A 25,050-nucleotide genomic window follows, 5' to 3' on the forward strand; every position below is an offset into this window, starting at 1 on the left:
TTACCCGACATGGGTAGCAAATGTGGTCATTGTTAGGAAAAATCCGACCAAAGAAAGTCTTTCGCTTCAAAAGGTCTTGTGGAGGATGTGTGTTGACTACACCGACCTAAACAAAGGGTGTCCGAAAGATAGTTTCCCTCTTCCTCTTATTGACAGGCTTATAGACTCTACGGCAGGGTGTGAGCTCTTGATCTTTATGGACGCTTATTCAGGATACAACCAAATCCTCATGAACCCCTCAGACCAAGAGCACACGGCCTTCACTACTGACAGGGGACTATATTGCTATAAAGTCATGCCTTTCGGCCTAAAGAATGCAGGAGCAACTTATCAGAGACTGGTCAATTCAATGTTTGCCGAACAAATTGGGAAGAACATGGAAGTTTACGTTGATGATATGCTAGTCAAAAGCAAACATGCTGACCAACACATCACTAACCTATCTGAAACTTTCACCATTCTAAAGAGGTATCGAATGAGGTTGAACCCCAACAAATGTGCCTTCGGCGTGGGCTCTGGCAAATTCTTAGGCTTCATGATTAGCCAACGAGGCATTGAAGCTAACCCTGAAAAGATCAAAGCAATCCTCGACATGAAAGAGCCAATAACTTCAAAAGACATCCAAAGCCTTACTGGCAAGGTGGCAGCCTTAACCAGATTCATCTCTAAGGCCACAGACAGATGTGCTCCTTTCTTCAAAGCACTCAAGGGAAATAAGAAGTACATTACATGGACGGAGGAATGTGCCAAGGCATTCAGGAACCTCAAAGAGTACATGAGTAAAGCCCCTCTGCTCTCCAAACCAGAAGTTGGTGACACTCTCATCATCTATCTATCGGTTTCGGCTTCAGCAGTCAGTTCTGTTCTTATTCGAATGGACAGTGGTGTCGAACGGCCCGTCTACTACGCTAGCAAGGCCCTACAAGATGCGGAGACACGATACTCCAACATTGAGAAATTAGCTCTGGCATTGGTCATGTCTGCTCGGAAACTTCGCCCTTATTTCCAAGCACACGCCATCATCGTGCTTACCAATCACCCTCTTCGACAGATACTCCAGAGTCCTGACACGTCTGGACGAATGATCAAATGGGCGATAGCATTGGGTGAGTTTGACATCTCCTACCAACCAAAACCAGCCGAAAAAGGCCAAGCAGTAGCAGATTTCATCGCCGACTTCACATATCCTGATGACATTGCTTCTACACCTGAAGCAGTAGCTTCATTACCATCGGAAGCTCAGAAGATAGAACCAACAACCCCAGCATGGAGTCTGTATGTTGATGGCTCGTCCAACCAACAGGGCTGTGGAGCGGGACTAGTCTTGACTACGCCCGACAAAGTAGCAATGGAGTATGCTCTTCGTTTCAAATTCAAGGCATCAAACAATGAGGCCGAGTATGAAGCCCTTCTAGCAGGATTACGTTTGGCCAAACACCTCGGGGTTAAACAAATTGATATTTTCAGTGACTCCCAATTAGTGGCCAACCAGGTTACCAACAACTTTGATGCTAAGGACAGCTCCATGGCAGCATATCTTGCGCAAACACAACTTTTGCTCAAACACTTCCACTACCAGATCACCCAAGTTCCTCGAGCGGCAAACAGTCATGCAGACGCCCTGGCTCGCCTCGCCTCAACTGTGGAAGACAAGATTGGAAGAAAAATTCATGTCGAACTGTTGGCAACACCAAGCACCATGGCCGCAGAAGTATGCAACTTACAACAGGGGGATAGTTGGATCACCCCGATCTATAATTTCCTTGCTCATGGCACCCTCCCAAATGATAAAGTCCAGGCTAAGCAAATTCGATACAAGTCTACCCGCTACCTGATCATCAATGATCAACTCTATAAGCGAGGTTTTAGCCTGCCATACTTAAGGTGTCTTACGCCTGCCGAGGCGGAAATCGTCCTTCGGGAAATACATGAGGGAGTCTGTGGAGATCATGCTGGATCTCGGTCCCTAGCACACAAGACTTTTCGCCAAGGATATTACTGGCCAACACTCCACCAGGATGCCATCAAAGTATCCCACTCATGTGACAAATGTCAACGATATGCGACTATTCCTCATTCCCCTCCAGAGCCTCTTACTCCTATGATCAGCCCTTGGCCCTTCGCCCAGTGGGGACTTGATTTGATCGGCCCAATGCCGGCAGGGAAGGGCAAAGTCTGTTACGCAGTCGTTGCAGTGGACTACTTCACAAAGTGGGCCGAAGTAGAACCCTTGGCAACCATTACTGAGGCAAAGATAGAAGACTTCGTGTGGAAGAACATCCTTTGTAGATTCGGCATTCCCAATGCGATAGTCACTGACAATGGGCGACAGTTTGACAATAAGAAGTTCAGGTTGTTCTGCTCTAAGTTCAACATCAACTTATGCTTTGCCTCTCCAGCTCATCCCCAGTCTAATGGACAAGTTGAGGCCATCAACAAAATAATCAAGCGCACTTTGAAAACCAGCTTGGACAAAGCTAAAGGCTGTTGGCCAGAATTTGTACCCCAAGTTCTTTGGTCATATCGCACTTCATATCGGACTTCAACAGGAGAAACTCCATTCTCACTTGCCTTTGGCACAGAGGCGGTTGTCCTTGTTGAGCTCGAGCAAGCAACATTCCGAGTCCAGAACTACATTCAAAGTGAAAATGACAAACAACTCACCCTCAACTTGGATTTAGTCGAGGAACACAAAAACCAAGCTCACTTGAGGAATGTCGCCTACAAGCAGCGCATCTCCAACTATTATGACTCTAGGGTCAAGCCTCGTTCTTTCAAAATAGGAGACTGGGTCTTAAAGAAAAGATTACTCTGCGACAGAGTCCCGAGTGAAGGCACACTTAGTCCAAACTGGGATGGACCGTATGAAGTCATTGGCATCAGTCGCCCTGGCTCTTACACACTTAGAAGCTCCGATGGCAAGACCCTTGGCCATCCATGGAACGCTGATCACTTGAAGTACTACTACAAATAGACTCACGATGTACAAGTGTTGAGCTATAGCCGTTCGGCATCCTATGTAATGAAGGCCATTTGGCAATGAATTCAATAAAGAGGTAATTTAGCCAACTCAGCCCTCACTCTTTTACATTCCTAGCAATGGAACACTCAAGTGTTGAAACCTCAAAGCAGATATATCCAACACGAAACAAAATCTAAGTATGTGTCGACAAGACTATACAAAGAAAGGAACAACCAAACAAGGGCTTATATCCAAACAACAGATCTATTCATACATAGCCAAACATGCATTAATAATAGTGCAAACACTCATAAACAACTAAAATCCAAAACTCTCAAGCTTATAACATGGGCACATGTTATACACACATCAGACTACTACATCCAGAATACATGCAGATAGTAAAGACACTGCTATTCATTCTCATCTGAAGCCGAACCCCTGGCAGTATCACTCCGCGTCCTACCATCATCCTCTGCATCCCCAAGATCCTCTTCACCATGCTGAGTCTGTGCATCAGCACTACCTTCATTATCAGACCCATCTTCGCTGCTAGGATCAACAGCAAGGACAAATGTCTCGCCCTTTCGATGATGCTCATCTATATCTTCGTGGTATTTTCGAAGAATGCTCCCATCATCATAACGATCAAGGACGGCCATCCATTTCCTTTTTTCAAAGCGAGCTTCTTGAGCACAGTAGGGTTTAATAGCAAGGTGAAAGGTCGAAGAACTTAAGTATTCTTGCACAGCAGCCTCCCTTTCAGTTGGAATGCTCTTCTCCAGTTCAGAAATCTCAACTAAGGCACCATCCAATTCTCCCCTAACCTTGGACACCTCCAAGGTAGCCACCTCCAACTGTTTTTTAGTTGCCTCAAACAATTTCTTAAGCCTTAGGTTCTCACCATTTCGCCTTTTCAAGCTCTCCATGGTTTCGTCCTTCAGTTGGAGAGCCTGAGTCAAAAGTCCCTTATTCCTTCTGGCCTCGTCCACAAGCTGCTTATTCTCCTTCAGTTTTGCCTTGTACCGCTCAACCTCTTGCAGTCTGTCGTGATACTCGGCCATGACCTGCATGGCAAGACGATCATCACTACCTAAATAATGATAATAAAGAGGAAAAAGTAAGGAAATGACAAAGTAACACTCACATATGAAGACAGCTTCAACATCCGGTCGCAATCCGATTCATCCTTAGCTAAGGGCTCTCCGAGCTCATCGAAGGCGAATCGACGCCCTGCCAAGCAATTGTTGATATCCCCAAAATCCTTTGGCCGCGTGGCAACCCTCAAGTCCTTCCACGGGACACTGCCAGCTCTTTCCTTGCCTTTCCCCTCATGGCGGGAACCAGGATCACTTTCCTGGACAGTGTGCTCCACAGTAAGAGGAGGAGGCAACAGTCGGCTCCCTTCTCCTGCAACTACGGCAGCAGCATTTTCAACGGCCTCGACTCCAGTCTTCCTAAAGGCAGGCCCCTTAAGGACCCCATCTTGGGACTTAGGTCTAACGGATGGTTCTCCTCGGAACTTATGAATTTTCTTATGCGGTAGGATGTCTTCCGAAGGAACTAACACTGGTGCTTTCCTTTTATTGGTGCTAGTCCCTGTTTTCTTGCTTACCTTCTCCACTGCATAAGGAAAATCAAAATAAGAAATACAACTTTCCAAATAAAGTAAGGAATTGAGCTAAGTTTACATGAAGGATACAACTTACTCGATCGTCCCTGGCTCTCGGAAACTAAGGGTTGGAAACCGTACCGACGAAATAAGGGTCGTAGCTTGCTTAAGTGTCTATCCTCTTTGGGCACCCTCAACACCTTCTCTATGTCAGATAGCTCCTGCCCAAACAGTTGGATGGTGCCCCGCGTCACTACATGAAGCAAAGTGTTAGAAGCAAGAAAAGACCACAACAAATAGCAAATAGTACGAACGGTTGATACGTTACAACCTACAGTCTGGAAGTGAGTAAGCACACGTCGCTCAGGCGTGACACCCTTATCATACTCCCAATCATTATACAGAAAGCACCAACGGTTTTTCCATGTGTAGTATGCCTTTTTCTTACCATACACAATACGCTCTCTCTCACTCCGACATGCACACTCGGCATAACCAGTGCATGATTTTGCTGGGCGCATCTTGTAACAGTAACGCCACTGATGGAAGGAAGGCTCACACAACCCACACTCCATCCAAATGATATAAAATCCAATCAAAGTATCCCAGAAACCAGGATTGAGTTGCCCAGGTGCATATCCGATCAAAGATAACATCTTTTGCAACCACGGATGTAAAGGTAGTCTCACCCCTAAAGTCAGTAATATCTGGGTGTAGAACATAACATGACCCTGGGGAGGCTCAGAAGGCCATTCTTCATCATGTACCAAACGTATCCCTACACTACGAGGGATATTACATGACTGCCTTAGCGCCTCAACCTGCTTCTCATTATTTAACAAGTTATTCTTTAGATGGTCTGCTGTGAACTCAGAGCGAACTATGGGTATGGCATAAAAAACAACCCCCTCACCCAACGCCATGGAGGAAGAACTAGCAATAGCTAAAGTTTGACGGTTGGGAAGATCATCCAATGTTTCTCTAGTACAGGACTCTAACAAAGACCCTGAAGACTCCGACATTGCAGACTCAGACTTAGAGCTAAAGCTAGAAGAGCCCTCATCACTAGAACTTCCAGGCTCTGACATCTACAATAAGAAGAAACAAATTCTATCACTACATGCATGATCAAAACATAAGGAAGTTCCTATATTACCCACATGAAGATGGTGCAAAGCGATGCCGGAACCCTTCTCAATCAGAAAGCAATCCGTCTTCCACAGTCACTACAAAACAAGCAAATGAAGACCGTGTCAAGCGCCAAAAAAAAAAAAAAAAAAAAAAAAGCTTCACCTACAAAGCTTCACCTAAAAAAGCTTCACCTAAAAAAGCTTCACCTAGAAAGCTCCCTCTACATACTTTCACCATCAAAGCTTCACCATCAAAGCTTCACCTCCAAAGCTTCACCCACAAAGCTTCACCTAAAAAGCTTCACCCACAAAGCTTCACCCAAAAAAAACTTCACCCGAAAAGCTTCACTTAAAAAAGCTTCACCTACAAAGCTTCACCTAAAAAAGCTTCACCTAGAAAGCTCCCTCTACATACTTTCACCATCAAAGCTTCACCATCAAAGCTTCACCTAGAAAGCTTCATCTACAAAGCTTCATCTACAAAGCTTCACCATCAAAGCTTCACCTAGAAAGCTTCAACACCAAAGCTTCACCTACAAAGCTTCAACACAAAACCTTGCTCCAAATAAACAAATTTTGTTCACAAAACCCAAGATGCCCTTGAACTTGTACAAAAACACTTGGGTAAACATAAACATTTTTTGTTTTACACCCACAAGGGCCCAAAATCTTCCTTCTTATTTATTCACTTATATATGTTCCCAAACATATTATAATAGATCAAATAATAATTCAAAGTTCAAAATTTAGTTATGGACAAAAATACAAGCAATTCACCAGTACTGAAGTTGCTACAAAAACTGGAATCTTCCCCAGCCTAGAAATCCAACAAAGCTTCGCCTCCTTTCCCCTATCAAATTTTTGCAGCTGCTGCTTTTCTCCAATGGAGCTGAATTTTGGACACCCTCTAGTTCTTGAGCAGATGAACAACTTTCAAGAAGGAATCGTTTCTGTTTGAGCGACGGAAATTAAAGTGTTGAAGCTCCAAACATGATAGTCGGCTTCTTGCAGATTTCGAAGCTGTTGTGATGTTTCGAAGATCTGGAAATATTTAACCGTTAGTTCATCCTGAATTTTTGATATGTTATGAAAGAGTCGATGAGGAACAACTTCAATGAAGAAAGCATGCCGATCTGAACAATAGAAAATGGAGTTTCGAAGCTCACAACAAATCTGACGGGTTGACAGAAAAATAATAACCAGTCATTCATCATACCTGAATTTCTTGAGTTATACAGCTCCGAGGGATCTCAATTTTGAATATGTTGTAGTTCACGAGCTGAGGAACAACTTCAATGAAGAAAGCATGCTGATCTGAGCAAGAGAAAATAGAGTTTCAAAGCTCACAACAAATCTGACGGGTTGACAGACAAATGATAAACAGTCACTCATCATACCTGGATTTCTGGAGTTATACTGCTCCGAGGGATCTCAAATTTGGAGATGTTGTAGTTCACAAGATAAGGAACAACTTTCATGAAGACGACTTTGCGATCTGAGCTATAGAGAATGGTGTTATCTTGCATCCACTCAGGCTGATTAGTGGAAACGAAAAGCAATTCCACCAAAGAAAAGATGAAAAAGAGAGAAAAGCTACTAATTGCACTTGATCTTGTCTAGTCAATAGCATGCAGCATCAAACACACAAAAGTTGGAAATATTTTTAGATAAGGCATATGCGAATGTGTGACATCGAAACAAGGATTCGTTACTTTGACAAATTAGTAACAAGCGAGACACCTCATTCGGCAACTCTCTTCGCCTGAAGACTTGGGGGACTCCCACCATATGCTACTGCACCTTAATACTCGGCAGTCTCACAACCACTCAGTGACTTGGATTTTTCAAGTCTCCAACCGAGAAGTTTTCCTCACTCGGGAAATTAAGGGAACACTACCTCAAACTACATGCTTCACTCACAAAGCTTCAACAATACAGGTTTCAACAAAAGAAAAAATTCAAAGAACTTTATGAAGAAGGCTTTGGTGTATTTAACACAATATATTGAAATGAAGCAAAGCTTATTTATTAATATTTTCGATAAGCCACAAATATGTACATATACATGAGTCAAAATAAACAAACAAAAGGGAGCCTTCACAAAGGTTGCTTAGGGGAAATCTCAGCAGTCGGTAGAGCCCCAGAAAGAGAAAGCACCGGAGGGTGGTTATCCGGAGCCTCAGTACTTGACAAAACCCCAGAAGGAGGAGGCATTGGAGGTTCATCATTTGAAGCTTCATTACCAGGTACAGCCCTAGAGGACGAAGGCAATAAATGCCTTTGGAACAAACCCACAAACCGCTGATAATCAAGTAAAACCTTACCATCAGATTCCTTCATCTGGTCAAGCTTCCTCTTCATGTTTGTAGCATAGTCATGGGCGAGCCGGTGCAACTGCTTATTCTCATGCTTGAGCCCTCTAATCTCCTGTTTGAGACTCATCACTTCAGCAGCCAATGATTCAACTTGGCGGGTTCTAGCAAATAGGCGTTGGGCCATATTAGACACAGAACCTGCACACTGAACACTAAGAGCCAGAGAGTCCTTAACAGCCAACTCATCAGACCGTTTGGAAAGTAGTCTGTTATCTTTGGGAGTGAGAAGGTTCCTGGCCACCACTGCAGCGGTCATATCATTCTTCATCACAGAATCCCCAACGGTAAGAGGACCAGTAGGGGATATGAAGGATGGGCGCCATATGTTGTCTGGAGAAGGCGTGGCTGTCTCTTCTCCAAGGTTCAAGTCAAAACGACGGTCGGAGGGTCCAGACATTTTCAAATGTGTTGAAGAGGGAAAAGGTCAGACAAATCAAGATCTTAGAAGTGCAAGAAATGAGCTTCTACTGGTAGAGATTCAAGTGTGCTGTGGAACTTAATGCCAGCCTCTATAAAAATCTGCACTCGACGGAGCTTCAGAAATCGAAGAGGCGTTTGCTTTCTCAAAAGCTAGGCTGCTCAGAGACCACGAGGGCCGATCTCAGAAATCGAAGAAACACCTGCTTTTTCAGCCTCGTCAGCACCTGTCACATGCACACTCAGCTTTGCGGAAATTACGGGCAATTTGTCGAAGATTTCTGGTGAAGTAGAAAGCACGTGAATCTTATTGTTCAATCACCGCTCTCCATATGCACCATCAACTCCTCGGGTACCACATATAACTTTGTCAAAGATCTCTGACAAAGTTTAGGCACGAGAATTTTGAAGTTCCAGCTACCCTACTATTACCCATAAGGGTAAAGGAACAGCACCACTGCTTGACAACTGAAAAGTCCCTATGTGTGTCGACCTCCGTGTTTTACGGCAAGACAGGTTGGCAAGAACGTCCAACCTTTACTCACATTCGAGAAAAGACTCCCAACATAATTACTTTCTCAAAAACCGGAGTAGCACCGCTTTCCGAATCTCGAGAGTCAGATCCTCGACGGGATTGCTTGTTCGAAAACCGAAGAGGCACAACTCTCAGAACTTCGAGAGCCAGATTTCCTTAGATAAAGCTTGTCTGTAATCTTCACACGTAACATCAGCTTTCCAGATACCACATACCACTTTTTCAAAGTGCTCTGACAAAATTAAAACACGTGAAGCTGGCAGCTCCCACTACATTACTGTGACCAAGAAGGGTAAAGGAATAGCATTACTACTTGTTATTGGGAAATCCCTATATACATTGACCTCCCTCCTCAACGGACAGGCAAACCTGCAAAAATGCTCAACCCTTTCTCGCGTTCGAAAAGGCACCCTCAACATAACCTCTCGAAATACTCAGCTTTATTTCCCCCCGATAATACCTCAGCAAATAAGCCACACCAAGAACAAGAGTATCTCATATCATCAGGGTCGAAAGCAAGAGTATCCCATATCATGCTTTCTCCATGTCTTTGTCTTTGTCCTTGTCCACACCTGCAGGACAAGGAGAAAGAGAGCAGTCAGTCGGAACCTGGAATCAAACCTCCAATTTGGAACTGACTGCCTGGAGCCTTTGCCTGGTTGCTTACTTAGCATTGCTCTCGAGTACTCATCCTCAACTGCTGTCAAGGTCACGAATTCCACCGGCAAATACCTTATGACAGTTGATCAGATATTGGCTCTTTACACTGAAGCTGCCAAGCGGGGATGAGTCACTATGAAGGAATGTTCTGAAGGACCATTTGAATGCAAAGGTTGCACACCACTTCTGCCATGCAAAAGATTGAAGCAGAAGGTTCAACGGTGGGCTGAAACAGATCACTACAGCACGACACCTTCCCATACCACATTCATTATTCCGTCAACAGCAAAAGTATCCCATATCATCAAGGTCGAACGTACTCTAGATTTGATGGACTTGTTTTGACCCTCAAATTTTTGAGTCGGCCTTATACTCTGAAGGGCACCAGAAAACCCTCCAGCACAGTTCAAGAATAAGCCTGTGGAAAGTTACTTCTTCAAAAGCAAAAGTATCTCATATCATCTCTTATCCATTTGCTTCTCCTTATCCTGACAGTTGAATGAGAGACAATGAGAAGAAGAACAATCAACCGGAAGCCGAAGTCAAATCTCTGACCCTGGGTTGCTTACTTGGAAGTTTGACTGCTTACCTTGTCTGTCACCTCTTTCGGCAGATCTCCTAGCTCGGCGACTTGGGGGACTCCTACTATAGGGTTTGTATCACACTTGACTAAGCCCGAAACTACAACTAAGCTTTAAGTGAAATTGATACATTACCTTGTGCGTCAACATCAGCTAAGTACACCATTCCCGGATGGAGGAAAGGTACTTCCAGAGAAGGGCAGATGAAGATCAGACCACACTTCGGTACTTAGAAGTTTCGTGATTACTCAAGGGATTGGATCTTGCAAGTCCCCAACCGAGGAGTTTCCCTCACTCGGGAACTTAGGGGAGCACTGTTTGTACCATACTTGACCAATCCCGAAACTACCGAGCACCGGCCAACGCTATACTGTCAAGGACCCAGAAGAGTTCCCCTCCGACCAGGAGGTCAATCACTACTCGACACGTGTCAAGATTAGAAGCCAACCAGAGCGCAGCACGTGTCGACATCAAGAACCAATCATAACATGACACATGTCAATGTGACAAAGCTACAAGTTTTTCTATAAATAGGGGTCATTCCCCCACAATATCGGCTAATGCCATTTTGTGTTAAATCATTCACAAGAACTCACTAAATTGAGAGCTTGATCCTTTGTACTTGTGTAAGCCCTTCACTACTAATAAGAACTCCTCTACTCCGTGGACGTAGCCAATCTGGGTGAACCACGTACATCCTGTGTTTGCTTCTCTGTCTCTATTCATTTACGTACTTATCCTCACTAGTGACGGAAGCAACCAAGCGAAGGTCACAAAACCTGACACTTTCTGTTGTACCAAAGTCTTCACTGATTTTGTGCATCAACAATTACGATCCAACAGTCGGAATGTCGATTACTATTATAATCAAGTGGTGGACCTTAATGGAACTTCACCGAATTCTGCATATTTTGCAGATTTCCTGGGCAATCTTTAGAACTCCATATCTCACTTGTTTCTCAACCAAATTCAACCCATAATATACCAAATCGAAGCTAGAGAAATGTAGAACAAAATTATACCAGCTTGGAGTCCAAATGGTAGCCGGAGGTAGCTGGAAAATGGTCTGAAAGACGGCTGTTCGCGGGGAAACTGGTAACTCACCAGAATTTCTGGGCAACATTTCAACGTCCATAACTTTGTTACTACTTAACGAAAACAAGTGATTCAAAAACGAAAATCATAGTTATCGACGAGACGAAGAGATTGGTATCTTACAAGATGGCTATCTCGCCATGATTTGGCCGAAAAACGCCTCGAAAGTGGCGGAGGTCGTCGGAAACTGGGCAAACTTTAAATCGTTATAACTTTCTCATTTCTCCACCAAATCACACGATCCAAACATGAAAATTCATCTACACAACAGGAGGAATCGATTTATACCTGTGGCCAAGTCCAATCTAGCTAGGAAAGGCTCCAATTTCACTCAAACCCTCAGGAAACCCTATAAAGGGTGTGCTTCGATTCTTCCTCATCGACGTTCCGCCGCCCCTAAAACCTATTGGGCTTTGTTCAGGAGTTCAAGGGAAGTCTATTGGTAGTGATAATTGAATGAAATTGTTTCAGGTTTGGTGGATCTCGAGTAATTGGTGGATCTCGAGTAACCTTTCCCACGGCACCCATAGTGGTTTTTTCCACCAAACCTCAACCAAATTCCTTCTAATTTTGGGTGGAAATGGAAGAGGGGAGGTTATGAAAGAGGTTACAGGTAATGGATGAGTGAATTTCGCCTGAAAATATGGTGGAAGTGGCCAGAATTTCACACCGGTTCGAAACCGGGTCTTATCGTGGGTGTCCTCCACGGGAAGAGAATGCTGGGAGCTTCTCTTTTATTGGTCCAATGCCTAATTGGCCCACCAACAACAAAAATTTGATTGATTTCCATTCCCACATGGTGGGAGCTCTAATTAATTTAAAAATTCTATAGTTTAGTAAAACGACTTCAAATGCCTGTAACTATACTGTTATAATCCGGACTCGCAACCGGCTTTCGCCTATGCATTCGTACTAACAAGTATTACACAATTACGCCAAAAGAATAAGTCATATGTTCCTCAAGACGATGGTCAACAGAAGTCAACACCCTTGCCTCTAAGGGCATTTTCGTAAAATCATGCTTTTAAAATTTATAAAATTGTAAAATTAGGGTTGGGTTGTCACAATCTACCCCCCTTAAGAAAATTTCGTCCCCAAAATTTAAAATGATTTGTGACACAAAACTCAAGGTTAAGGAAGCAATAAATATATGTGCTAATGCTCCGTTGAAGAAATATGTAACAACATAATGTTTAGAGTAGTTGTATTGATACTTAAAACTGAAAATAGCATTTTCAATTACGCAATCGAAAGTTGCGAACTCCAAAAGTAAGTACATAATATCCTTGGGTAACAACAACAATAGGATAACATTCCTATAATGTGAACTCTCACAATTGAACACTTGTTCGTAACACTCTTTAGTCAAGTAAGCGTTAAGCAAAGAATCTCTATTCCAAGTTTCTATAGTGTCACAACAAAGACCAACGATTTTTATAACCGTAGTTACAAGCATTTCTAGTGAAGATAAGTATCAACTACAATCATGCACAATTATAAGACAAATAAACGTAATACACCAAGAAAGTTCGGATTTTCCGTTCAGACTGGTTGTTAGTCTGAGGGGGATACATAGCCAACAACAACTTACTACACGTGGCCTTCAAGAAGGCTTCCCAAACACTTGGAAATAAAACATGCATCATGATAAGATACAATAGTGACATACTTGTCATGCAGTCGAGCTAGCATAGTTTGATAAAATTTGATAAACTATATGACATGAAAGTTAAGAATTGGATTATTATTTAAACGTTGATAAACGTGTTCATTTCTATTGGTAACATATTATTTAATTTGAAATTTTAATATACAAATTTAGTTTTCCTAGCATTTTTTTTTTAAGCATTTGTTTTGCTGGAATAGTTTTCTTATATAACAATTGTTGTAATAAAATATTTATTTATATGGTAAATAATATTAAAAAAGGTCTCATGTAACTGTAGAAACCAGACGTTAGGAGAGTTTTTTTTTTATTTATTATTTTTTTTTCCTGACAAATCAAAGCCTCCTTGTTCAATTAGGTGCTGCATCACGCATGAACACTGTTTATATGCATCTATGTAATTCTTTGGGTAGAAGAAACACATAAAGCAAAAAAACGTATACAAGGACAAGCGGCCTACCAGGAACCGTCATTTGATGATCTCTATCAGTCTTGATATTTTTATATGAAACAAGTTCAACGTGACTGCAACATTTTAAATTATTATAATTAAGAACGTCGTAATATTAGATGAACTCGTTTCATGCAAGAGTAGATACAAAACGACGACAATGCCGCTGCTCCGTCATGGTGACAGATATCCTCATGTATGGGATACGGCCATGTGGATGTGGTGATTGGTTCTCATAAACTGAATCATTTCCAATGATGAATACAGACCACAGTCCACACACATCATACAATATCTCCTGCCTGCTCACTCAAATTGACATAAATACCCATCAAAATTATAGAAAACTTGATGAAACTGGTTTACTAACGCGAGGGCATGGACGTGAACAAACAACGTCCTACAGATCATACAGGGGGCATGCGGAATTCATCCAAAGGTCGGCCACTATTGACTCAGGCCACAATTAAAATATGTTTTTTTTTTTTTTTTTATCAGCCTCATGCCTTTTTTAAGGTAGATAAATAATACGTACTTACGTAGCCTAAAAAGAACCGACATGTTTAATCAACGGTGCTTCAATTCTAGTTACATTTAATTAAACTAATTTCAGTCGCGGATTCAAAAACCCAAGCGAGAGGCGCATCTTAAAAAACCCAAGCTTTTTTTTTTTTATTATTATTTTTTTATCATAACTTGTACAAAGCAGCTTCCATCGCCAATCAACCCATAAGAAAAAATTAATTAGACATTCAATATCAAACAAAGAAATAAAATGACATAATTTATAAGTAATGAAATTAAAACTTTCAACTCATCAAATTAAGTGCAGTAGTACTTGAGCCCTGGGGTGATGAAATCCCCTCATTCATGATATTCAGATTAACGTTAACATCTTCTGTAATCTCATGCAAGCTGAGTACCTACATCCACGTATGATATAATTAAAATACAAATTCATAATATAATATATCTCAGTCCTACAAAAAGTCTGTATTGAAATTGAAATCCAAGTAGAGACAGCACTCACCATGAACGAGGGCAATAGAGTTTCCTACATATATTTGAGTCGCCATTTTTCGCTTCTAAACCATCAGGACCATTCATTTCTTCCTTCAAAGTCAACTCAACCATATAAACAGATGGGAACTATAAGTTTTCTGTACTGTTTGTTTCCATAAAGATACAAGTAATCTCTTGAAATGATAAAAGTATCTTATCACGCAAAGGACTGTAGCACATCAGGTATACAGTTTTACTACAAAAGAAATTGGTGTCATGAATGAAATCATTTAGTGTATATTAAAATATACTTTGTCAATTTTTATAAATAAGATTATTGTATTCTTTAACATGATGAAGGTTTTTTTTAAGTGAGATTTTAATAGAGACTTTTTGTGTGAAAGAAAAATACATCATGTTACTTTTATTTTTTTTACTCGAATACAACTCGCTATAAAATTGAAATAAGAGGATTAGTTTACAAAAGTACCTCTGAATATTTTTAAGAAGTGGAACAAACATGTGATTAACTAATTAACTCTCTTATTAGGAGTAAGGTTTACTGTGCTTGGGTGTGTTTAATTTGTCCTCAGTATAGGGTGACAAATGACAATGGATCCTTCATCTCTTTGACTTATTCTCCATGCAACCAATCAATTTAAAATTTTAATTAATTTACAAGCTCATATATGCTATAAGGCTGGATGCCCTTGAATTTATAAAAATTGTGTAATGGTTTTGCTTTAGGTTAGATTGGGGGTTTAAGTAGGTGTGAGAAACTTAAAATTTGTATGCGGAAAAAAAAAATCTCGAAATTTAAAACAACAGAATGACTTAGTCTTTAGTTGTTGGAGGAGCCTTGAGTTTAACATTATGAATTACAGTTGTTCATACGAAAATATTAAAAATAAAAAAAATAAAAAGAAATGAGGGTCATTGTTTGATATGAAAATATAATCATATGTAAATAGTAATAATTTTAACAATTTTCATTGTATTCTTGAAGTTTGTTGGAGACCTTTTGATCGAGTTTGATTTGGGTCTCGATGGAAACTCTTAGCTCCCGTAGTTTGTTTCCGGTACCAAATTATGAGATACATCAAAAGAATTAATTAGCGTGTGTTAGGAATATCCTAGTTCCATCAATGGCTCAAAGATTGAATAACTAAGATAAGTGATGGCTTGCTTAAGTGAGGCGTGGCATGAAAGCTAAAAGCTCATCGGTTTGGCGTGAGGGAGAACTTATCCACAACCTTAGTTTCACGCAAGCTCAATAAATTTTCGTAACCATCCACACCATGATCCACTTGGCAAACTCTGATAAGTGGCTTGGAGCCACTTTAGCATGTAACATGGTTGTCAGGACTTGTCTACGAAGTCAACGATGTAACATGGCTTGGCATGCTAAATATGCATGGATTTTCATGGCCTTGGTGTGATTATACAAACGTCTCATTTATAAATTAGTATTTTATTGGTGTGGCGTGATTGTAAATTAATGTACCCCTCAATTTCTCACTTTCACATTAATTTGTGGCACCTTCATGATAATCGAGTATGGACATATAATTGAGCTTGCTTGTGAGATTTTGGGGCTGTAACAATGTTGGATATTTATTTAAGGTAAATTAGAAGATTGAGATTATATAATCATCTCTGAAAAAGAATGATGGTGTTATGATGCTATTCGTACACTACTTTTACCTTTTATACACTCTTAGTAATTTCAAACCGCTAAGTTGAATAACTAAAAAGTAACCAAAGAACAAAAATTAACAGAAATTTATGAAAGGTAAAAATAAATATATGAATAACAGCAAATAATGGTTTAATGTAAAAGCGTTGATGCATATTTTAAAGGGTATATTTGCCATTTGGCTCAAAGGGCTTCCTTAACCCTTAGTTGGAAGTTAGTGACGACAGGTAGACTACAAGAAACCCTAGGCCTGCTTATCAGAAATTCATACGTAGTGCATAAATGGCATCATGCATGGCATATAGACATGCACACATATCCACATGTATTATTGTAAACATATGACATGCATGGGATATGTAGGCTCAAATGAGTCACATCGTGTAAACCATACATGGGTTTGACACCGTTACGTTGAGGGGATAAAGGCAATAACGCCCGTTTAAAGCAAATATCAGCTTAGCAGCTGACAGTTGGAGTCTTAAGACTTTAATTAGCAATTTTTTCAATGTCCTCGAAACATATTTACAACGCTATTATTTTATTTTTAAATGGTAATATTATTTGTTTTTTAATAATGTTTTTTGAACAATACATTAATGAGGTGAGAAAGTGGTCTAAGTTTCACAATTGACTAGTAATAATGTGTTTTAAATCGTCTTTTGCAACAATAGAACTTAAAATATATCACTTACAAATGAACAAAATACTATTAGGACATAATAATAAGTGACTTTAATAATATATTTTGGAGATAAAACATATGACAATATCATTCACTTTTATTACAATACATAGAAGAGTACACTGATGTGTTTGATACTCATGAAACCCTAGCTAACACCATGTAATAATACACACACACACACATATATATATATATATATATATATTGAACTGGACATATAATATATATTCTATGTAAATTAATGTTATAGTTGTTTGAGTTGCGATTGAGTATATTCCATCCTAGAATATTCAAACTGCACCTCTGCCTTTGCATGCAATAACTCACCTTCCTATTGGCCGATATTTTATCAATCGGTTGCCTAGCGAAGGACGTGCATTGTGTCACTATCCCATGCTAGTTGGTTTACCTTAGTTGCTTAGCTCGCGATGCATGGGGACATCAATTATTTTCTCCTTTTCTTTTTTTAAGGGAAAGAGTGAGAAAGGTTATCTTTTTGCATTTCATTGGTGTATTAATAGGTGCAGTAAGTGATTGCATTAATTAATAGTTTTATCTGATTGGGGATTAATTATATGCTCACTAACCGTATAATTTTAAGGCCTAATCGGATAAATGGTCCCCGTGGTCATAAGGTATTCGGATGATAGCCCCTGTGGTAAAAAAATTCGGATTTAAACCCCTGTGGTCTAAGTCTGTTAGGATTTAAACCCCTGTGGTTTAAGTCTGTTAGGATTTATGCCCTTCTGTTAAATAATGTTGACGTGGCTGCCACATATATGCTACGTGGCTGCCAAATGTCTGCCATGTGGCAAAAATAATAATTTTTAATTTTTTTTTAAAAACCTGAATTTTTACAAAAAAAAAAAAAAAAAAACCCAGAAGCTCCCCCCGCCCTCCGCCCGTTCCCCCCCCCCCGCCGGAGCCCTCTCCCCGCGCGACCCTCCTCCCTTTCCTTCTTCCTTCTTCTTCTTCTTCCTGCCGGTCTCCCCGCGCGACTCCTCCCTCTCCCTCTCCCTCTTCCTTCTTCTTCTTCTTCTTCTTCTTCTTCTTCTTCTTCTTCTTCTTCTTCTTCTTCTTCTTCTTCTTCTTCTTCTTCTTCTTCTTCTTCTTCTTCTTCTTCTTCCCGCCGGAGACCAGCTCCCCCCCTCGCTGGAGCCCTCTCCCCACGCAACCCTCCTCCCTCTCCCTTTTCCTTCTTCTTCTTCTTGCAGATCTGGGTTTTTTTTTTTTTTGTAAAAATTCAGGTTTTTTTTTTAAAATTATTATTTTTGCCACGTGGCAGACATTTGGCAGCCACGTGGCATATATGTGGGAGCCACGTCATCATTATTTAACAGAAGGGCATAAATCCTAACAGATTTAGACCACAGGGGTTTAAATCCGAATTTTTTTACCACATGGGCTATCATCCGAATACCTTATGACCACGGGGAACATTTATCCGATTAGGCCTAATTTTAACTCTTATAATGGGTCAGCCACAATAATATTGTTTGAATTCGTTTTTGGTAAAAATTAAATTTAAGACATCTGATCTCTTAAGTAAAAATTAAACTTAAGACATCTGATCTCTTACTTACAAGTGAATGAAAATATGACTAAACTACAATACTAGGTGGCGAGAATTATCGTGACATGTACATATCACTTACCTTTGAAGATGCTCACTTATGATATTAAGATATGAACTGATGAAGATGTGCCACAATCGGAAGACAGATAGAATCCAACCTTCCTAAAAAATCCTATCACATATAAAAACATTTCATATTCTTTTTATCAATTTTTTTTTGGAAGACTTTTATCAATAAATTATGAGATGGGATTTCACTAGAGGTCACGAAGTGACCTGCTATACCTCAAATTAAGGGAAATGTAAGGATACTACTTTTTAAATACATTTGTGTATTATTTGATGTGATAAGTGTTACGTACATATATGCTACTAATTAATAAATTTATCTTATTAAACGATGGTTGTGCACATGACTTATCATGTAAAATAATACACTAATATAGTATAATAAGATGATCTCCCTAACCACATTCCAAATTAAAATAACTATGCAAATAACTGCTAGCTAAATTTAGCCGAGAAAAAAAAAGGTAAATTATATTTTACCTCTTCACGTTTAGATGAAATTGCAACATCATATAACATTATTAAAACATTTCAATATCGTACTTTTATTTTTATTTTATTTCAATTTCATTCATCCATTAAAAAAAGGTCAAACATTAAGTAATCCACAAACTCTCTCACTCATTTAACTCTCATCTTTCCTCATTACCTCCAATGTAGAAAAAAAAATTATAATATTTATCATATGCCATTCCTCATTACCTCCAATGTGGAAAAAAAAATTATAATATTTATCATATGCCATTATATTTTTACATATATATATTAGGATCCCATTCTTTCTTCACAATGTTATTTGATTGAAACCTTATTGGTTTTCAAATTTTTATCAAAGTCCCTTGACTTTGTCCATGTCATCTATCTATCTATATATGTATTCGGATCCCATTCTTTCTTCACAATGTTATTTGATTAAAATCTTATTGGTTTTCAAATTTTTATCAAAGTCCCTTGACTTTGTCCATGTCATCATTTAATTGACCAACTCAACATTTTTTATTAATTTTTTTTAAATAAAACAACCTAAAATTGAGTGTTTATTTCCTAAATTTGAGGCAATTAATTATCAATCCAAAATTTATTATATTCTTAAATGTTACATTCTATTTCTCACGTTCTTTCTGAATCATTTTTATCTATTCTTGTTTCTTTGTCTTCCCCATAGTTCCAACTCCCAGTGCTGTGCAACACCTCCACTCAGTTCAGTCATCAATTTTTTTTTCTTCTTTTTAGTTTTTTTTTTCTTTAAACTGATATTAATATTTGTTGTTCAATATGTGGTCATCACACACATATATTGTGAAATCTCATTCTTGGATTTCACTATTATAATTCACGTATTTCGTATTCACGGTACTTTATAGTATTTTCGCGAATTTAAATTAATTTTAGATTTTAATTACTTAAGTACAAAGTGCAAATTTTTGAAAAATAATTATTTATAATCCGTAGACCTTCAGGGGTCACTCTTAATGTTTTCAAATTGAGCTTGACACCACGAGCGCATAGGCGAAGGCCGTTCGTGAATCGAGACAAGGAAGGAAAGTTATGGACGTTAGAAGTTTCTTAAATAAAATAGGAATTTGATATTTTTGGGGTTCCCATTACTTTGGGAAGGGACCAATTAGAAGAGGGGAAAAAAAAGGAGGTTGGAAGCTACTAGATGGAAGCAAGAGAGATGGAAAATAAGAGTTGTGGGAGAGAAATGAGGGGGGAAGGACCAATCCGAAACGGAAGGAAGGAGGGGAAAGGAGGGAGAGGAGAAGCATGAATTCCCTTGACCCATTTTGCTTATTCCCCACCCCGACGGAAACAAGGGTTTCCGACGTTTTTCCTGGCCAAATTCTAGCGAATTACACCGATTAAACACTTGAGAAATACCCCACAACCTTTCCTCTTTCATTTTCATAAAAAATATGATACAATGGCCATTGGGCCGACACTACCTTTTTAAGTTAAATTTGATGTTCTGATTTCAAATTTGATAACTGTTTGATATAGTTCGATAGTTTGAACCTAGTATGAAATATTACGCCACTTGAACCTTTTATGATTCGACGATTCGACCGTTAGATTGTCACCAAACTCTAATACATATTAGTACGTAATATTTGAGGACCATAGGAACTGATGGATTATGAATCTGATGTATGGATCTTCCCAAATTGAATTTCTAAGTTTGTAAAACCAAACGTTAATAGCAACCTAATTCTAGCAATTGACGAAGATCCGACCGTTGGATCATTTTGAAGTTTTAGAATATTATTCTAGAAGATAAATGAGACCCTTGGTAAGTTGCGGATCCAAAATCCATGGGCGGATGTTCCAGATTGACTTGTATAGGGTTGTGGACCCCCACCTTTGACAGAGACTTGACTTTTGGTCAATATGCTATGAATTGATCTTAAATATTGAAATCAATATTACTAGATAGTGGGCCTATATTGGTTAGTGGGTTATCCCAAATGATATATACATCGGTTTACATGTATGAGACATCATATTGTGATATATATGTGTTTATTTATCTTCTTAATAATGTGAATGATAAGTATGATCAATGTTATGACAATGTGATTCTAGAATCCTATTAGAAGTATTTAGTAGAACTTATATGCTTGTGTGACATATTAGTTGGTGGCCATGAGAAGTTGATGGTGTAGGTGACTATGTTGTAACTCATAGGGGTTGAGTTGTGGGTAGGTTGTGTGTTGAATTTACCGCACTATGTAGCAGTGGTACATGGATGGTCCTACTTGGTATATCCGCGTTGGGGGACCATACATATTTTAGGGGTGATCATGCTTAGTATATCCGCATTGGGAGACCATACGTATTTCAGGGGTGATCATGCTTAGTATATCCGAGTTGGGTGATCACCGCCTGCACGATCAGACTATGCATACAGTTCTGCTTGGTATATCCGTGTTGGGGGACCATACGCATTCTAGGAGTGATCATGCTTGGTATATCCGTGTTGGGTGATCACTACCTAGAGCTATATAGGATACAGTCCTGCTTGGTATATCCGTTTTGGGGGACTGTTAGGGATGATCATGCTTGGTATATCCGCAATGGGTGATCACTGCCTATGTTATTAGACTATGCATATGGTTCAGCTTGATATATCTGCGTTGGGTGATCACTACCTAGAGTTAGGATGTGGTCCTGCTTGGTATATCCGCGATGGGAGACCATACTTATTTAGGGGTGATCATGCTTGGTATATCTGCGATGGGGAACCATACGCATTCTAGGGGTGATGCAGATTAGTTGTACTTGGTACATTTGCAATAGGCGACCATAGTTTAGTTGGATTATGTTGAGTGGTCTGGCATCCCTACTCTTGCTCACTTTCATAAAGTTAGTCCGGCCCCTAGATTTGAGTGAATAGAAATTGTTCACAGTAGACATTGTGTTTATAAATTGGGTTTACCATAGTATTACTTGGAATCCATGCATGGAAATATGTTGAATTCCTTTATTAAATTTCGTGAATTGATATGTGATCTTGTTGATTGATTAACATAGTTAAATGTTAATATTGTGCATCTGTGATTCATGGAACTAATTAATTGGAGTGATTGTAGAATGATGTTGGATAAGATTGTTATTATTATGATAGACTCGTTGACCAGTATGGCTAGAGAATAGCATATGTATGGGAATGGCATACCTGCGTGCATGATAAGGTGATAATTGTTGTTTGGAGTATGGTTGATGTGTAGTGTGGTACTTTATGATTTCTGCTAGAAGTATTTTACGAAAAGATTAGAGTTTGACAAATGGTGAATTACGAATGGCTTGATCCCTATGCAGGGTACGTAGGCAGTCTAACGAAGAGGTTCGATGCAACCATAAAGTATACGAAGATTTCTATGCAATCTGATTCTTGAGTTGTGCTTTGTACATATCCTGGAGGCAGGGTCTGTTGGATTTACGAATACTTGGTGACGTCACATGTCGATCCTAGACGTATGTCGCGATCGAGGCGTGACATATATCATAGGTACAATTCAATTTCTCTATTCATATATTTCTTCGGGTGCAATTTTCTTTTATTAGTTAAATTTCATCAAACATATTCTATGGGTACAATGTTTTTGGGTTGTTTTAGTATATGTTCCACATAAAATAGTTACATTTCATTTGGTTGTTGCATTTTATGTACACATATCCCTACATATCATTATATGTATATTGTTTTTTTGTTGTAAAATGCATCCATTTGTCAATATAGATCACTTTTGGTACATTTTTATCCATATTGTATGACGATTATAGGTAGCTTACGCATACTTTCATGGGGCACTACATTTGCTAGAATGTATATGGGTACATTCTTTTTCGTTGATTTGAGAATGTATCCATGTAGAGTTTGTTATTAGGTTCATTCTTTTTTTTTTAATTTTTTTTTAATTTTTTTATTTTTAAGAATGAATCCATGTTTTTGGGTTTGAAAAATCTATCAATGTTTTGTGGTACATTTTTTTTTTTGTTGATTTGATAATGTATCCATGTGGAGTTTGCTATTAGGTTCATTCTTTTCTTTTTAAGAATGTATCCATGTTTTTTTGGTTTGGAGAATCTATCAATGTTTTGTGCCACATTATTTTTTTCGGTGATTTGATGAATGTATCCATAGTTATATATGTATCAATTATCTTTCTTATATGATTTTTTTTATGGCAGACCATGATCTTGTAGTGACTTTTAAGTTCTAAGTTGTGGACCGGCCTTCTTCCTAGGCTAGTGGTTAATTGCGCTAGCATGATTTCTGAGGTTCTGGGTTGTGATTGAAGATGGCGTGATGATTTTTAAGTTTCTAATCTATCTTTAATATTTCAAATCCCACAAATTATGTGTTTTATTTAATATTTCATAAATATAGGTAATTGCAAATTATGATTTTTAAATTAAAAAAATAAAATAGGTGATATGGAAATACATTTAATACTAGTATGCTGAAGTGTATAAAAGTCAAGGACCTGATAAAAAACTGAAAACTAATAAGGTTTCAATTCAAGAAGATTGGTGGTTAGAGACCGCATTCAAAGTGTCCCTATATATATATATATATATATATATTATGTCATTAGGCTTCCATTTAAGGAATTTCATGGGGAAACAGTTGGAATGGGCATCGTTTCCTTTTGATATTAGTAAAATGGATCACATCACACTGTCTAAATACGAGCATAAACAGAAAGTATTTAACCATTTGATTAGGATCATGAGTATTTCATTTTGTTTTATCGATAACCTATTATTTATTTGTAATGTTGTATCAGTTAGATGACTAGATTATTTCTGATTTCTTGAATGATAATGTCCTGATAAATAATATATAAGTTTGAACTGGTAATGTCCATGGTGGTTTTTTAGGTGACAAATCATGGGATCCCAGGTAGCCTGATGGAGAGTGTTATCAGTTGGCTTTCCAAAGTGATCGGTTGTATGAGGATAAGCATCAATCGGAAACAAATGATCCGACGGATAGAATCAGATCCTTTTTGGGCGGCAACACCAGAAGAGAGCTGCTCCACATGGGAACACGTCCCACCTTTCATATTGTCAAAAAATGAACGCGGATTGTACGTAAGCCAGCTTTCAAACACACAATATAGGCGGTTCTGATTGTTGATATTCATTACAGAATAGTTTTAGAATCAATCACCGCAACTTAACATGAATCCACAACATACATAGGAGAAGCTTCTCAAGGGGTATTTAGTTCAATTTTAGCAAAAATGAGATAAGTTATCCCACATATGTCTCCCATATATCAGTCATGATTAGCGATATACTGGCAATAAATAAGAGATAACCTATCCCATTTTTAGAAAGTGCAAAGAAATCTCGTAACATGGAGCTACATTTTTCTTGTGTGCTTATAGATTTGTTCCCTCAATATTTATAGATGGCAAAGAATTAATATTTAGATCTCTGTGTAATCTCGACAGTAAGTTCGTAACATGAAGCTACATTTTTCTTGTTTATTTGATCGAAAGCAGGAGCTTACAAGAGTACAGTGAGAGAATGCGAGATATGGGAATCCAGTTACTTAGAGGGATTTCAAAATCTCTCGGGCTTGAAGAATGCTACATAGAAAAGAAAATGAAGTTGGAGTCCGGCTACAATATTTTGGGACCAAGTTACTATCCAGCACTGTCCAATTTCTCGGTTCCTAAGGATTAGATTGGCCAATTCCCTCATCGCGACCCTAGTCTACTGGTCCTCGTTGCACGAAACGTGGGCAGGGGAGTTCAGATACAGCACCAGGCCAAGTGGCTCCATGCAGATTCTCCTCCTGGTTCCATTCTTGTCATTGCGGCTGACCATATGGAGGTGCGTCCGAGTTACTAAAAATTATGGTAGTGATAAATTGCATTACTCAAATAATAATAACAATAATTAACGCTCCACGAATATCTCATGTCTTTATCTTAATAGGCAAAGGAAGAAATAGAAATACTTGAAAAAACTTGGATGAATTTATCTAATTGCAGCGCAACAAATAAAATTAGAAGACTTA

The 25,050-nt window shown here is 39.0% G+C and overlaps 1 protein-coding gene and 1 long non-coding RNA gene across 2 annotated transcripts; both read right to left on the reverse strand.

Annotated features, from left to right (window-relative positions):
* Positions 1-3,280: 3,280 nt before the first annotated feature.
* LOC114824719 (uncharacterized) lies at positions 3,281-4,252 on the reverse strand. The gene is made up of 2 exons (XM_029101784.2): positions 4,110-4,252; positions 3,281-4,029 (listed from the first exon to the last, which is right to left on the reverse strand). The coding sequence occupies exons 1-2, from the start codon at positions 4,128-4,130 to the stop codon at positions 3,376-3,378; spliced, it is 675 nt and encodes a 224-aa protein (XP_028957617.2). The 5' UTR covers positions 4,131-4,252; the 3' UTR covers positions 3,281-3,375.
* A 2,346-nt stretch (positions 4,253-6,598) lies between these two features.
* Positions 6,599-7,021, reverse strand: LOC139195864 (uncharacterized). Its single transcript, XR_011580932.1, has 2 exons — positions 6,921-7,021; positions 6,599-6,745 (listed from the first exon to the last, which is right to left on the reverse strand). It is a non-coding gene; the product is annotated as an uncharacterized lncRNA (long non-coding RNA).
* Between the last annotated feature and the right edge of the window lie 18,029 nt (positions 7,022-25,050).

Source organism: Malus domestica, chromosome 05, assembly GCF_042453785.1.
Source record: "Malus domestica chromosome 05, GDT2T_hap1".
Classification (NCBI taxonomy): domain Eukaryota; kingdom Viridiplantae; phylum Streptophyta; class Magnoliopsida; order Rosales; family Rosaceae; genus Malus; species Malus domestica.